General features: G+C 41.4%; 1 protein-coding gene and 1 long non-coding RNA gene across 2 annotated transcripts in view; both read left to right on the top strand.

Moving 5' to 3' along the window:
- Positions 1-6615, top strand: part of EFCAB11 (EF-hand calcium binding domain 11) — a 173010-nt gene extending 166395 nt beyond the window's left edge. The window contains exon 7 of the mRNA XM_082618668.1: positions 6542-6615. Coding sequence (XP_082474794.1) covers positions 6542-6590 — 49 coding nt within the window. The 3' untranslated portion in view covers positions 6591-6615. The remainder of the gene's footprint in view (positions 1-6541) is intronic.
- LOC309802031 overlaps positions 1-16635 on the top strand; it is a 622798-nt gene that overhangs the window by 542344 nt on the left and 63819 nt on the right. The window lies entirely within an intron of this gene.

The following is a 16635-nucleotide window of genomic DNA, read 5'->3' as shown; positions in this document are numbered from 1 at the left end:
GACAGTGCCAAAGAGGGGGTCAAGTCAGGAAATATAAGTTGGGGTTCAGAAGATGGAAAATCATGCTCACTGGGGGGAATTTGGCAAGGCTTCACAGCAGAGGTGGGATTTGAACTGGGCCTTGATAGACTTAGAGCTTAAAAATGCATAAAGAAGAAAATACTGTACTTTCTTTTCTGACCATTTTCAAAGGCTCAGGCAAGCTCAGTAGCACTGTGGGATGGAAAGGATCCTGTTGTTTTTCTCTCCTCTGCCATTGGTTCGGGATGGGAAGCGCTTCCCTTTGAGCACTGAATCCTTCCAGAGGCGGACAAACATGGGGAAGAGTCTGGTTGCCAGGACACACTTCTCCAGCCCAGGCACTCTCATGTAAAGCAAGAAGAAACGTCGTGCTTCTCTGTAACCTGAAGAAAGGATGGTGAGTGTAATTGGCAGTTCCCTTAATCAGTCCAGAAAGGCTTGTTATATAAATAAATGATTCAGATATGAAGTGACTTACCATAGGAAACAGGCATTTCTCCTTTTCATTTTTCATATTCCTGGAATGCTTTCTTTTACATTTGCAGTGGAATATAGGCCTGTAATTTTACTACACACTTATTATTTCCGAAACTATCTAGTGTTAGGATTTTACAAATACATTTTTATGCAGTTTCCAATAGCTTAGTGATTTTCCAGTTAATCAGGCAACCAGAGCCTGTGGCTCATTTCTTTAGGACAAGGGTCAGTTATCTGGGATGGAGATGCCCCTTTGGCCAACCGGGGTGCTATTGGCTGGCTTCAGGAGTATGGCAGCTGGCTGGACCTTAAAGGGTGGTGGTTGTGGCAGTGATGATGGTGATGATGATGATGATAGCAACTACTGATCATACGGGTGATGCAGCCATGATATGAACACCCATCTCCCCTGTTTTAAGGAGACTGCCGTACTGTCTTTCCTAGAGAATCGAGGTACCTTTAGTTTGTTTGATGGCTGCAAGAACATCCAGGGATTTATCATTTCCTAGTTGTTTGATGATGAAATGATTTCTTTAGGTACAAAGCTCTTTTCGTTGATTGTACCTTCATGCAGGGAGTGGAGATGTAGCCATATTTGCTTTCAGCTTAGTCCCTCAGTTTGTCCTTAGAGCACCTTGGAAGCAGTTCAGAAGCTCAGCGTCTGTTATCTGTCCCCTCAGGGGGCAGGGGCCACAACACCCCTGTGGGACTACAGTGAGTCCTAAAGGATTCCTGACTTCAGGTGGGTGGAGCCACATAACCAGTTTAACTTAACTGGATTGATTTGACTGGTGGGGTGGATCCTATTAGTTCTCAATCATTTGCTCACCCTTTCAATCCCCGCCCATTGCCATGTGACTTGCAGTGTCTCTTATGGTTGGAGCATACTTCTCCACCCCCTTGATATTGGGCTTGGTGCCATGACTTGCTTTGTCATGGGCAAAATGAGATGCAAGCAGGAGAGATTGAGTGACAGGTAAGGGTAGAGGTTATAGCAGACTTCACTCTTACTCTTGATCGTTTGTTCCTCTCTGTCTGCCATTAGAAAGGCATAACCCCAATAGGCACTGCTCTTTCAGCCCAGGTTCTCACATGGAATGAGAGTGAGAAATACATATTTGTTGTTGTAAGCCCCTGAAATGTTAGGGTTGTTTGTTACAACAACATAACCAAATGAAAGCTGACTGATACAATGGTCATTTATTGTCCTACGCAGTTCAATGAAAAATAGTCCAACTAGATATGTGTGTATATGTGTATCTATATAGTTGAACTATTTTATATAGTATCAGTAGATACATGGATATAGACTGAGGTTGTGACAGGTCTATCCAAGAAAAACTAATTCTAAGAAAACTACTGAACTACAGTCAGATTAAACCAACTATAACAAGAAGCCACTTTTGCATATGAAACTTGTAAGAGCTATAAATATAATTGTATTGGAGAGAGAGCACTGCAATCAGGCATTCGTGGACGTTGTTAACTGGGGTATAAATTAGTATAACAGTGCTGGAGATGGATTCAGACATAGTACTGGTAATAATTGTAGATGACATTTATAGAATGCTTTTATGTGCAAGGCACTACTATTTGAAGTCTTATTAACCTTACTTGAATTAATGAAATTGGTTTACATGTACTAGCTCGCTTAATCCTCATAACAACCTTGTCAGGAGAGGTATTATTATTAAACAATATATTTTAAAAGGCTTAAAAATTTGAGCACAGATGTGTGTTCTTTGACCCACATGTGGGAATTTATCCTAAGGAAATAATTAAAGATGGGGTATAAAGTTTTAAAGTAAGAATGTTGATGGCAGCATGGTTTATAATTATGAAACTAGGAAGCAATATAAATATCCAAAAGATGGGGATCTTTTAAATAAATTGAGCCATTTAAAAGTGATATAAAAATGTAGCATGGACATGAAAGGACCTTTATATTAAGTAAATAGTGTAGCTTGTAATAGTGCAGTCCTGTGTTGTCTGGTACAGTCGCCACGAGCCACATAAACACTTGAAATGTGGCTAGTCTGAATTGAGATGTGCTGTAAGTAAAGGCTCAGTATGGAAAAAAAAAAGGAATATAGACTATCTCATTAATAATTTTTACATTGATTGCAATGTTGAAATGATAATATTTTGGACATGCTATTCAAATTTATTTCACCTGCCTCTTGGTACATTTTAAATATTTATTTACTTTTATTTTTAAAAAGAACAATTGTATATGTTTAAGGTATACAACATAATGTTTTGATACATACATAGAGTGAAATGATTACTACAGTCAAGCTAATTAACATATCCATCTCCTCACATAATTTCTTTGTGTGATGAAAGTACAAATCTATTCTCTTAACAAATTTCCAGTACACAGTACAGCATTACTAACTATAGTCATCATACTGTACATTAGATCTCTAACTTCATTCATCCTACACAACTGCAACTTTGTACCCTCTCACCGACATCTCCCCATTTCCCCCATCTCCCCACCCTTGGTAACTACCGTTGTACTCCCTGCATCTATGTATTTGACTTCTTTTAGATTCCGCATATAAATAAGATTGTGCAGTATTTTTCCTTTGGGGTCTGGATTATTTCACTTAGCAAAATGTCTTCCAGGTTCATCCATGTTGTTGTAAATGGCAAGGTCTCATTTTTTTAAGGCTGGATAATAGTCCATTGTCTATATATACTACAATTTCTTTATCCATTCATCTGTCAGCAGACATTTGGATTGCTTCCATATTTTGGCTATCATGAATAATGCTGCAATGAATGTGAGAGCACAGATATCTCCTTGAAGTACCAATGATTTCATTTCCTATTATATAAGTTTAGAAGAGGGATTGCTGGATCATATGGTAGTTCTATTTTTAACTTTTTGAGGAACCTCCATACTGTTTTCCATAGTGGCTACATCAATTTCATGCCCACTAACAGGGCACAAGTGTTCCCTTTTCTCCATACCCTCACCAACACTTACATTTTCTTTTTCATTATAGCTATCCTAACAGGTGTGAGGTGATACCTCATTGTGGTTTTGAATTGCATTTCCCTGATGATTAACGTTGAGCACATTTTCACGTCCCTGTTGGTCATTTTTATGTCTTCTTTGGAAAAATGTCTATTCAGATCCTTGGTCCATTTTTTAGTCGGGTTGTTTCTTTTGCTATTGAGTTGTCTTTGTACTTTAAAAAACTCTGGATACCAGAAAAACTTAAAATTTCATGTGTGGTTCACATCTATTTTAGGCTTTGCAGTCCACACAGTCCCTGTAACAACTACGCAGCTGCTGTTTAAGGCAAAAGCCTCCAGAGAAAACATGTAAATGGATGGACGTCTTATTAAATCCATCCAATAAAATTTATTTATAAAATCAGGCAGCTAACCAGCAGGGGCTTTAATCTGCCGAACCCTGGTCCAGACCAGTGTTCCTTAACCTTGGCCCTCTTGACCTTCGGGGCTAGACAGTCAGTTGCTGTGGCGCCATCCTGTGCGTTGTAGGATGTGTAGCGGCATCCCTGGCCTCTACCCTAGATGCCAGTAGCACCACTTGCCTCAGTTTTGGCAACTGAAATGTCTCCAGACGTTGCCAAATGTCCTCTGAGAGGAGGACAAAAATCTCCCTGATGGAGGACCATCGGTCTAACCTATATGATTTTATTTTCATGGAAACAAAAATTGTATGCATGTCTAGGTGTTCTGGAAGAATACACACCCAAGGTGGTGGCATTACACTTTCCCCCGTCTCTTTGCTTTTCTGTGTTTTCTAAATTAAGCACATGTTACTTATTTAATATGTAAACACACACACACACGCACACACACTTGTGTAGAAAAAGAAAGCAAAAATGACAAAGAGAAAATAAGATGACAGAAAGAAATCCACACGTAGGAAAGAAAGAGCAGGTAGAGGGAGAATGCAACCTTGTCCCCAAAGGACAAGTTCTCCACCTGGTCAGGCCTTCGAGTACCATCCAAGATGTGACATCCACGCCATGCATGTGTGTGGGCTGATAGACCAATCTCCGAGTTGACGGTTTGGAAAGATGAATCTGCCACATGGAGTAGGCAGGCATTTGCGTGGGGCAGTGTAAGTATTTACCAAAGAGAAACAGACTTGATTCTGATTTACACGTGACACCTCCTCGGATTTAAGGCATATTTGGGACCTCCACAGCTGGACCCTCGAAGGGGAAGGAGAAACAAGGGATTAGACAACATATCAGAATAAAACAGAAAGCTGACTCTGTACAGCTACTTCTCACAAAGGCCCGGGTAGTAGCATTTTAGCAACTAAAAATCAGTGCCAATCTACTGATATTTAAAATTCAGTAATCATAGTCACAATCATAGGTAATATTTACTTTGTGCTTACCACGTGCTAGGCAGTGTGCCAGCAGATCTTTGTGGTTGTCTCATTTAATTTTCCACAAAATTTTTCCAAGCTCTGCGTGGTACCAGATGTTCTTATGACAGTTTTACAGATGTGCAAACTGAGGGTCAGGGACAGTAAGTTATTGGCCCAAGTCACCCAGCTGGCAAGAGGTGGGACAGAGACTGTGGTGTGTGTTCTCTGAGCTGAGAGGTCCCTCCCCCCTCAAAGCTGGTGATCTAAGCTACAAGGCTGCATATTTTTCCTTGGGATTCAAGTTCTCATTTTGAATGAAAAAAACATGGATTCCCTCAGAATTTCATTTTTACCAGATCAGTCTTTGTGGGGAGGAAAAGAGTTTGCTCACCCTCATCATTGGTGGGAAGCTGAGAAGCATGTCAAGTTCAAGGGCATTTGAACAATTTAATGGGGAGGTGGGGGGAGGTGAGGCAATGGTCCAGGCAGGAAGTGACACTGAAAGTCCCATCCATGGCCTGGTACTGGCATGTGGGTATATCTTTTCCATCCAGAGAGGACCCTGATGGGATCTAATGGGGGATCTCTTTCATCCAACGAGGGCCCTGGCCTATGTCTGGAGAGATGGAGGGCACGGCAAAGAGAGGGACCAGACTCCTGAGGGAGGGCATTGGCAGTATCTAGACAGGGCAGCATCATGGGGGAGGAGTTCAGTCCACGCCCATCCCATCTCCCCACCCCCACTCCACCTCTGGTCAGGGTCTCTAGGTACAGGTATAATAGGAGGAAGAACTGAAGTTAGAGATAGAGTGCTCCTCTCAAGCCAATTCAGAGTCACAACCATCATTACCACGTCCTCAACTTGCTCCCCCATTCCAATCCCTTTAAACATCTTCAGCACCTCAGTGTCCTCCCTTCCTGTCTCTGATGAAGCTTAGTTCCTGTTCCCATCCCTTGATGTCCTGGATCCCAGCCCCTCCTGCCTCTCCTGAAACTGAATCCCACCCCTCATCCCATCTCCTGCCTAGAAAACAACCCCCTCCTACAATAACCCAATATCCCCGTAAGAAATTAACCTTCTTGTTTGTTTGTTTATATTTGTTGTTTGTTATATTATTGTTTGTTTATGTATGAGAGAAAAGTAGGATTGTAGGGACGGTTCCTCAGAAAACAGACTTCGAGACAGATATTTACTGGGGAGCACTTGTGGGAACAACACCTGTAAGAGAGTGAAGGAAAGATTGGACAGTAAAAGAAGTTGAAGTTCAAAGCAGTTGCAAAAGAGGCCTCAGCCCATCCCATGGGGAACTCTGAACGTGGGATGGCCCTTCAGAGATGTCTTGAATTGAGGCAAGGGGCTGAGTGCCTTAGTCCTTTGGGCGTCTTGGCAACACATCACAGCATCCACTACAAGTGCACTGAAGGATTTTGGCTGATTGTGGTGAGACTCTTGGGGTGGCCGAGTGACTACCTTCAGGGTCAGATACTTAATCTCTGAGACCCAGAACCTGAATTTTCTTTATGTGTCCACAGATAATTGGCATCTCCATGACAAGGTCACACTAACTAAATTCAGACAAGACTAATGAATACACAGCAAATTGATTTGTTTACAATGAGACCATCCTTTTGCAGTGATCAAAATATTTGTGTTCTTTATCTCTAACACCCTTTTCCCAGGTTCAAGTTGAAACAGGAAGTAATTGGGCTCCAAGAAATCTCTCTGTAAGAAGAAAAATTGAAGGCATTCAATTATTCTTCTTCCAGAGATGGGATGAGTAAGATGCCAGAAATGTTTGTGACATGATGAAGACAGAATATTTCTTTTCTCAACAAGAAAAAAGAGAAGTCTAGGAAAAGAGATACAAGAAAAGCATGATCCAAAAAGAGGCAAACTAAAATGAACCATGATTTTGAGTCATTGATGGAGTATAATAGAGAATCAGACCAAGCTACTGGGAACACTCTCCCTAAGTCACCCAAGAGTTGTGACATTGGACCCAAAAAGAAGAAGTGTGGTGCCGACACAGTCCTTGGCTCTCCAGGGAACAACATCTACCTACTCAAAATAATGTTGTTTTTTAATTTATTTTGGGCTGCATTGGGTCTTTGTTGCTGAGCACGGGCTTTCTCTAGTTGCAGCGAGCGGGGGCTACTCTTCGTTGCGCTGCGTGGGCTTCTTATTGCGGTGGCTTCTCTTGTTGCGGAGCACGGGCTCTAGGCGCGCAGGCTTCAGTAGTTGTGGCATGTGGGCTCAGTAGCTGTGGCTCGCGGGCTCTAGAGCGCAGGCTCAGTAGTTGTGGCGCACGGGCTTAGTTGCTCCATGGCGCGTGGGATCTTCCCAAACCAGGGCTTGAACCCTTGTCCCCTGCATTGGCAGGTGGATTCTTAACCACTGCGCCACCAGGGAAGCCCTACTCAAAATAATTCAAATGCAGTTTTTTGGTTTTCAACTCAGAATTAACCGGCAGACCAAGCAGAGAAGACTTATGGTTACAGAACAGAATGTAATGCTGTCAATCAGAACAATGGAAATGCATAGATCAAACTGACAGAAGTTGAAAGAGGAAAGCGGGGGAGCTGATATCTTCATCTCTCACTGTGTGGAGTTAAGAAATACTGTGTCAAGTTCATGGAATGAGAAATAGAATTTTAAGTACATTAAAGTATACTTTTATAAGAGTAACCCAAAGAAGAATTAAAAATAATACTGAGACTACCAAACTTTGGAAGGGAGAAGCGGCAGTAAAAGCAGAGTAAGTAAACTTTCATCTTCTGTTATTGATAGGTAAGGTACAGTATTGATAAATTAGCATATTATTTACAGTTATGGGGTAACCACCAGACACATAAACAGAACTGGTCCAGTGGTTGGCTTTGGGATGTAGTTGTGGATAGAGATGGTCTGAGGGGAAAGAATGTTACTGCTGTAGTAGCTTTTTATCCTTATATATGCATTCCTTTCAAATTTTGAAAAATACGTGTAATCTTTAAATTACCAGGTAAAGCTTAATTATTAACCAGAAAGACGTTTGGTGGGTATAAACTTGGCCTGATTTGGGGACAGATCTCTTACATTCTGGGAAAGCCAGCAAAATTCCCTTCACCAGCAATGGAGGATTCATCTTTGGTATTCCCCCAATTTCAGGACCTGTCCCTACCAAAAAGACATGGGTCCACACAGATGCATTTTAATTGGCTGGACTCCATTTCCTGTGCATCCCAACAACACAGATCAATGTGAAAGTCATCTGACCTCTCCCAGAGGAGCTGTTTCAATCCTGTGTGGCTCAAATAGGTCATAACTGGAACAGTGGTTCCCAACTGTGGCCACACACTAGGCTCTCTTGTGGAGCTTTAAAAATGTATGCTGGCCCAGGCTCCACCTCAGACCAATGAAATCTATGACCCAGGATTTATTATTTAAAAAAAAAAAGTCCCCAGGTGTTTCTACTGTGCGGTTAGAGTTGATAATCCTCCACCTGGTCATTCTGTGTGTGGCTCCCCAGAATCATAAAGCACGTTCACCTCAAGGCAGCTCACACTTCTCTCATCATCACAATTCTTCCATTTCTTCTTCTCAACACAGCATTTGAACCTCCTCATAAATCCCCCTTATCTCAAAACTTTCTCCCTTGTTTCTTTGAACCCCACTCTCCCTGATTCTCCTCCTCTCTGCTGAGCCATCTCAGTCTACTTCCTAGGGTCCTCTTCCCCTGCCTTCTTGGGACTCTACTCTCTGTACTGTTTCCAGTCTCTCAAGGATTTTAACTACCTTCTTGACCCACCATTATCATTGTGCTCAGGGTGGCCCCCAAATCATCCCCTCCATCCCAGATCTCTCCTTTGAACTTCAGGACTGAATATCTGATTGCCTACTGGGCATCTCCACTGTGATATCTCACAGGTACTTCAAACAAGACCCGCCCCCATTGGAACTCATCATCCTTTCTCCCATCTTTCTTGCTGTGTTGAATGGCACTGGTTGTCCAACCCATTTCGGTTATACAAACACAAACTCCAGGAATCCTCTAGACACTTCTGTTTTCCTCCTCTGTACACCATCCAACTCATCTTGTCTTAGCCCCCTTCTGTTTCATCTCTGTAGCTCGGCTTCAGGTCAGTCCAACAGCATCTCTTCCCTGGATATCTGCAACGATCTCCTACCCAGTCTCCCTGCCTTAATCACGTGCCCTTTCAATGCTCACTTGGGCCAGAGTGATCCTTCCAAAGCACAAATATGACTGTGTCAATCTCCTGCTTAAAACCCTTCATCGCTTCCTCGTGGCCTTCCAAGTCCAAACTTAGAAAGGTCCACCAGGCACATAGTAACTCAGTGCTCCCTGCCTCTCCAGTTTCAGCACCTGCCACCAACAACAAATGCCCTGTGCATCTCCCCACACTGTGCCGCCCCGCCACGCCTCTAATCTGCCAGCCTGCTTCCTTGCTGCTTTCCCCTGCAATCTCCTGGGGCTGGCATGCCCTCCCTGACTTTCAGCTGTCTCCTCCTCACACTTCAAATTTTTTCTCAGGCCTCACCATCTCCATGCCACCTCCTCTTCCTGGGTGCCTATTCCAGGTCCTGGAACACAGTAGATGTACTCAAGAACTGTTTACAGAATTACGAACACATAACACTGTGAATTTCAGAGACGAAATAGAATTACTACATGAAGAAAGTGAAAAAGAGAATTATATAACTTATCTCTAATTCTCAAATGCCTTGACTTTAAAGGAGGCTTTTCAGTGTACTCTAAAGAGCCCTGGGGGAGGCGGTCCCACAGAGCCCCCTCAAAGACCCTCAGTGGGGATCCTCATTTTAAACAAGACTGCTTTATTTTCATCAATATGTTGGTCTTCTGAAAAAGGTCTAGTTGGTTTTGTTTGTTTTTGTTTGTTTTTGGCTGGGTCGGGTCTTCGTTGTGGCACGTGAGCTTCTCTCTAGTTGTGGTGCGTGGGCTCTGTAGTTGTGGCAAACGGGCTCTCTAGTTGCGGCACATGGGCTCTCTAGTTGTGGCACACAGGCTTAGTTGCCCCACGGCATGTGGGATCTTAGTTCCCCAACCAGGGATTGAACCCGCATCCCCTGCACTGGAAGGCAGACTCTTAACCACTGGACCACCAAGGAAGTCCCGAGAAGGGTCTAATTTGAACAAAGTTTTTTGTGGCTAAGAAATATCTGAAAACCAATGGTCTAAATTATTCAAATAATTAAGATGAAGTGTAATTTCTATTTGAATTACTTCCCTCCAAAATTCTCATCAATCTATGTTTCTTTTTTTTAGACAGAATAGCACAGGGATGTTTTCTCCTGGTTTTACTTAGTGTCTTAGTGACATATTGCCTTTTTTTCTTTTTTAGCTTTAAAAAGAAATTCTTATTTTGAGTGGGTAATACATGCATATGGTCCAGAAGAAAAAGGCGGGAATTCAGTCAAAAAATCAGCCTCCCCACAGAGGCTCCCCACGCATCCCCCATCTCCAGAGACAATACTGTAGCTGGCTTCAGCGTGTCCTTCCAGAGATTTCCATGCAGGGGTCACTGCTCTGGTGGGCAGGAGGCACATCCCCTTGCCAGGGACAATGGAAGGACAAGCCTTCTAAATGCCACTGATGGTTTAATCATTGCACACCCAGAATGGCCTTGGAGAGACACCTGGTCCCACTATCCAGTGACTGTCAGGAAGAAGGGCTTGACATCAACCCTTCCAACATCAAAACCATTTTTGGCAGACAACTTCTAGCATTTGCTTGGCTCATATCCAAATACCCATTTAGGTCAGCTTCTTTACTTACCTAGGGGCACATTTTCCTCCTAATACATTTTGGAGGAGTTATCAGAAAATTACACTACTTAAAATGAGATGGTCTGTGGGTGCTTTACTGAGATTTTTTTTTTTAGAGTAAGTATCTGCTATTTCAGTAGATGGTATTGGGACAGTTGACTCTCACAGGGGAAATAATTAGAAAGTCCTACCTATCCCAATCACAGAAATAAATTAAAGATGTACTAAAGATCTAAACATGGTGAAAATGCTCTAGAACTATTAGAAGAAAACATAAGAAAAAAACAGAATTGTGAGAAAATAAATTATGAATTTTGGAGAGGAAAGGTTTTTTTTTTTTTTTTAGATGACACAGAAAAGACAAACTATAAATAGAGGTACACCTGATTACACCTAATTAGAAAACTTTTGTCAAAATAACACCATGAACAAGATTAAAAGACAAGTGGTAGCCTGGGAGAAGGATTTATAAAACAGCTAGCAGACAGAGGATTATTATCTAAAATGTATATAATTCCCACAAATCACATAGAAAGAGACATACAACCCAAAGTGAAAACATGCAAAGGATATGAATTGAGAATTTATAGAAGAAGAAATAAGAATGGGCAATGCATGTATGAAAAGATAGTCAACTTCATATATAGTTAGGGAAGTGCAATTAACAAAACACTTTTTTTGCCAATCATATTGGCACAAAATTTTTAAGTCTGAGGGTATTAAACGTTGGCTAAGATGTGAGGGAATTAACTGGTCCTCTCATTCACTGTCAGTGGAAGTGTAAATTGACACATGCTTCAGAGAGTAATTTGACAGCATCTTGAAAGTTTGAAAATGTGCCTCCTGTATAACCCAGCAATTTCCTTTCTAGGTATTACTCTAGAGATACTCCTGCAAGGAGTGACTCCTACATGGAGCCATGTTCAAGGATGACTCTTACAAGGTGCCATGTTCAAGGATGAGTATTTATGCTTTTCCATCTAAATGTCCACCACTAGGGGAATGGCTAAAAACACTGGAGGCTGTGTATTCTGTGCAATACTTCGCTGCCTGTATTAGTTTGCTTGGGCTGCCATGACAAAGTACCACAGATCAGGTGGCTTAAACAGAAAGCAGAAATCTATTTTCTCACAATTCTGGAGCCTAGAAGTCTGAGACCCAGGTGTCAGCAGGGTTGGTTTCTTCTGAGGCCTCTCTCCTTGGCTTACAGATGGCTGTAGTCAGTCTGTGTTCTCACATGATCTTCTTCCTGTGTGTCTGTGTCCTAATCTCCTCTTCCATAAGGGCTAATCATATTAGATCAGGGCCCACCCTAATGGCCCCATTTTAACCTAATTACCTCTTTAAAGACCCTATGTCCAAATAGTCACATTCTGAGGCACTGAGGGTTAGGACTTAAACATACAAATTTTGGGGGCACACAATCCATCCCACAAAACAGCCCCCATGAGGAATGGGTGAGATACACATCTAACAATGCAGCTTCAGCTCAGAAAACAATGTGGAGTTGAAAAATAGTTGCAAAATCTATGTTGATTAGCAAAATAGTATGTACCATATGCTACCACTCACCACTATGGGCATGAAACACACACACAAACCTACACAGCTATCTTTTGTATATGTATAAACCTTTCAGTGTTCTGGAAGGATCAATTCAAACGCACTGGAGGTTGCTACCAGTCACGTTGGTTAAACGTGACTTTAGCTATATGTAGTACTTTATTTCTTTAAAAAATATTGGAAGTGGACATAGAGAACAAATGTATGGACACCAAGGGGGGAAAAGGGGGTGGAATGAACTGGGAGATAGGGATTGACATATGTACACTAATATGTATAAAATAGATAACTACTGAGAACCTGCTGTATAGCACAGGGAACTCTATTCAATGCTCTGTGGGGACCTAAATGGGAAGGAAATCCAAAAAGGAGGGGATATATGTATACATGTAGCTGATTCACTTTGCTGTACAGCACAAACTAACACAATATTGTAAAGCAACTCTATCCTGATTTAAAAAAATAAAAAATATTGGAAGCAAATATGGTGAGATGTGAATGGTTTCTAATTCTAGGTAGTATAATATGGGAGTTTGGTTGTTACATTCTTTGTAGTTTTTATATATTTAAATTTTTAAAGAGGTTAAAAAAGCAAAAGGGAAGATCAACTCATCCTTTCCTAAAGATACTTTACATTTATTTTGGGGTGAAGTCCAACCATAAAGGAACTGAAAAGCAGGACTTCATTTCACCTCTACCTCCCTCACAAAGCGTTACTCCTTCCCACTGCATTTTGAGGTCATGCAACTACAGGATGCCTTAAGGATCAGCCCTCTGAACTTCCTTTTGAGTTCATTATAAAAAGGTGGCCCATGGCCTTGTCTACCACCCCATACTATTTTTCCCCTATGAAGACTAATTTATCCTGGAGATATTTTCCTGAAGTGATAAATTCCTTTTAGAGTGAAGAGGGACATAAATAAATAAAACAAGTATAATATCAAATGCAATAAACATTTCTCCACTGGTGGATAACAGGCTCATGCTTTTAGAAGGAGGAAAGCAACCTTCATGGAACTCCTACCATGTACCAGGCACTCTGCTAGAAGCCTTAAATAATTGTCACTTGAATTTTCATTTTCATAACCTTGTGAAGCAGGTTATGAGGAACAGTAAGTTTCAGTAACTTGTCCGAAGTCACATAGTGAGTGATTAAACCAGACTAAATTCAAACCTTAATAGGATATTTTGATGAAAAAAATATTTGGGAAGCCATAGTATTTTATGACTGTACGGGGAATGGAAGAGGGGAAAGAGACAAGTTCGTGTTAATTTGTTGAAATTCTAGGGGACTTCCCTGGTGGCATAATGGTTAAGAATCCGCCTGCCAATGCAGGGGACATGGGTTCGAGCCCTGGTCTGGGAAGATCCCACATGCCGCGGAGCAACTAAACAACTACTGAGCCTACACGCCACAACTACTGAAGCCCGCGTGCCTAGCACCCACGCTCAGCAACAGGAGAAGCCACCGCAATGAGAAGCCCACGCACTGCAACGAAGAGTAGCCCCTGCTCGCCACAACTAGAGAAAACCTGCGTGCAGCAACAAAGCTCCAATGCAGCCAAAAATAAATAAATAAATAAATAAATAAATAAATAAATAAATAAATGTATTTTTTTAAAAAAAGAAAATCTACTTCCAGAGCAATAATTCGAGACTTTTCATCCCAGTTTTGAAATGAGAAGACTCAAGCTCAGAGAAGTAAAATAAATTTTGTTTTTGTTGTTGCTCATGATGACAGAAGAAACAAGTCTATGAGGTAGGTCTATTAGAATGAGAGAAAAGTTTCAGGGTAAGGATCTTCCATGGAAAATACGTCGTATCCTTGTCCCTACTTCTTTTATCCCATTGTATTGGTCAGCTCAGGCTGCCATAACAAAGTACCATGGTCTGGGGAGGCTTAAACAACAGAAATGTATTTTCTCACAACTCTGGAGACTAGAAGCCTGAAGTCAAGGTGTCGGCAGGGTTGGTTTCCTCTGAGGCCTCTCTCCCTGGCTTGTAGACGGCTGCCTTCTCCCTGTGTCTTCACATGGTCATCCCTATGTGCGTGTCTGTGTCCAAATTTCCTCTTCTTATAAGGATACCAGTCATATATTGGATTACAGCCCACCCTGATGACCTCATTTTAGTTAATTACCTCTTTAAAGACCCTGTCTTCAGGTACAGTCCTGTTCTGAGGTACTGGGAGTTAGGACTTCAACATAGGAATTGTGGGGGGATGCAATTCAGCCCATAACACCCATTACTCAGGGTGAGGGTCACTCCACACTCAGCCCATGCTACTGAGGAACAGGTTGTTTGGAAGATACTCTGACCTGGAGAGCTGGTAGTCCAAAAAAAAAAAAAAAAAAGAGAGAGAGAGAAAAAGAGAGCCCTAAGTCATAGATCTCTAGAGGGATGATTAGGGCAAAAGCTGCCATTTTCGTAATGAATAATTCCGTATGAACTAGTCTCCATTTCATTTGACTCATGTTTCATTTCCTTTAGTTATGCTACTGTTACAGTGTTCAGACAGAGCTAGGAAAAGAGAAACTCTTTCTTCATTGCATGAATGAAATCACCTAACACCCAGATAAAGCAACTTGTGTTTCCTGCCCAAATATATACTGCACTTGAAAAGGACAAGCAAATGTCAGCTTGAATGGGTGATTCTCATTGTTATTATTTACCAAAATGATCTATTTGAGGAGAGAGAATGGTCTTCCTTAAACTAAATGAAGTAACTTATTTCCTTGGAATGTAAATCTTACAGGAAAACTCCTCTACTTTATCAAGTGATTGAGTGACTCTGCAAGACGATAAGCGTCTTTCTCACGAGTGACCTGTATTTGTCTTGAGATCATTCAAGAGGAAAGAAAATCTTGTCCCCACTACCTTATTTTTTTTGAAAAAATCTCCATTTCAGGAGTACCACGTAGCTTGGGACACTGTTTTCCTCATTTGTATTGACTTTCTCTGTTGGTGCACATTGCGTCTCACAGCTTTAATTATCACTTATATACAGATGATATTCAAATTTGCACTTCATTTCCAGCCCTTTCAGATGATGTCACCCTTCGCCTCGCCCCAAATTTGGCTCATGTCTTGTCTTGGATGAGCCACAATTTTCTCTGATTGAATATGGATGAGATGGAGGCTTTGTAGTTTAGTTGTAAATAAACTCTAAATGCCCTGGAGTTAATTTACCTCATTGATATCCTGCCCCTCCAGTTAAGAACAAGAGTGTTCTGTGACTGACTCTGAATTATTCTCCTTCGTTCATCAGAGACGACCCAGCCAAGGGATTAATCTCCACAAAATATCCAAAGATATGTGATGGTTTCCATCACTCCCAATTTTGGCCAGAATTCTGGTCATCGCACAGCTGAAATTCTGCCATGATCTTTGGAAAGGCTTCCAATCAATCCCCTGTTTATAGTCTACTTGGAATATGGCTGCCCTTTGGCCTTGCTCTGTGTACACTATCCCAGGACACATTTTCCTTCAGGCAGCTGTGCTAGTTTCTTGTGCACTGAATAAAATGTAATTTGTCAAGATCTTGGCCAGATTCTCTGCCTTCATATAAACTGGCTTTTGAAATGTCTTAAAATTATGGTCTCTCCTTTTCAAGAGTTGTTTGCTGTTTTGTTTCATCATGTGGTTGGAGAGGTACCCTGCATAGCACCTCGATACTCACAGAACGTGCTGTCTTAAACAAAAATGTGTATTTGAAAACACTAGGAATATTTCATCATAAGCGTTAACTTATGAGAGCCTGACACATAATAAGCAATATGCACTCAATATGTTGGAATAAAGACTGAGTAAATGAATTTGTGATCCTTTGACCCATTTGTGGGTTTTGCTGCTGTAGTTATTTATAACATTTTTATCTACCTCTTAGGTTATTATGTAAGTGTGCTGTGTAATTATTATTTCAACTAGAACATATTGGAACTCTCCTTTAACATAACTGAAGGGTATAAAATAGAATGTTTGGAGTTGTCAATTAGCCGATTTGTCTTGTGTTGCTTTTCTTCATTATTTCAGTGTAGCTAACGGTTCATTCAGCACATTTTAATTAAGAACAAACATATGTGGGTCCACTAAGAACTCTAGTATCTGGTAGTGCAGTTAGACAAAGATGGCAAATATTTCTAGCAGTGACCATATGATATCTTCCATTCATCTCAGCATAATCCTCCGAATCTAATTATTGGGAGGATGGCAGCTGCACTTGGTTAGGCTTTTCTTTATTTTTACAGAGATGTGTTTTTTTCAGCCTGCTGTATGGTAGAGACTCAGCTGCTGCTGGAGTCCTTCCCAAGGCTGAAGTCCCAGCATCTACAGGACTTTCCCCCAGTTGCTTCCATTGCAACATTACCCGTTTGTTCCTACCCACGTGCCATCTGGCCTGAAGATGTTCCAAGGAAATGTATGGTCT

Source organism: Mesoplodon mirus, assembly GCF_964341445.2.
Source record: "Mesoplodon mirus genome assembly, chromosome: 4".
Lineage (NCBI taxonomy): Eukaryota > Metazoa > Chordata > Mammalia > Artiodactyla > Ziphiidae > Mesoplodon > Mesoplodon mirus.
The sequence above is the reverse complement of the archived record's forward strand: the minus strand, read 5'-3'. Positions and strand labels throughout refer to the sequence as shown.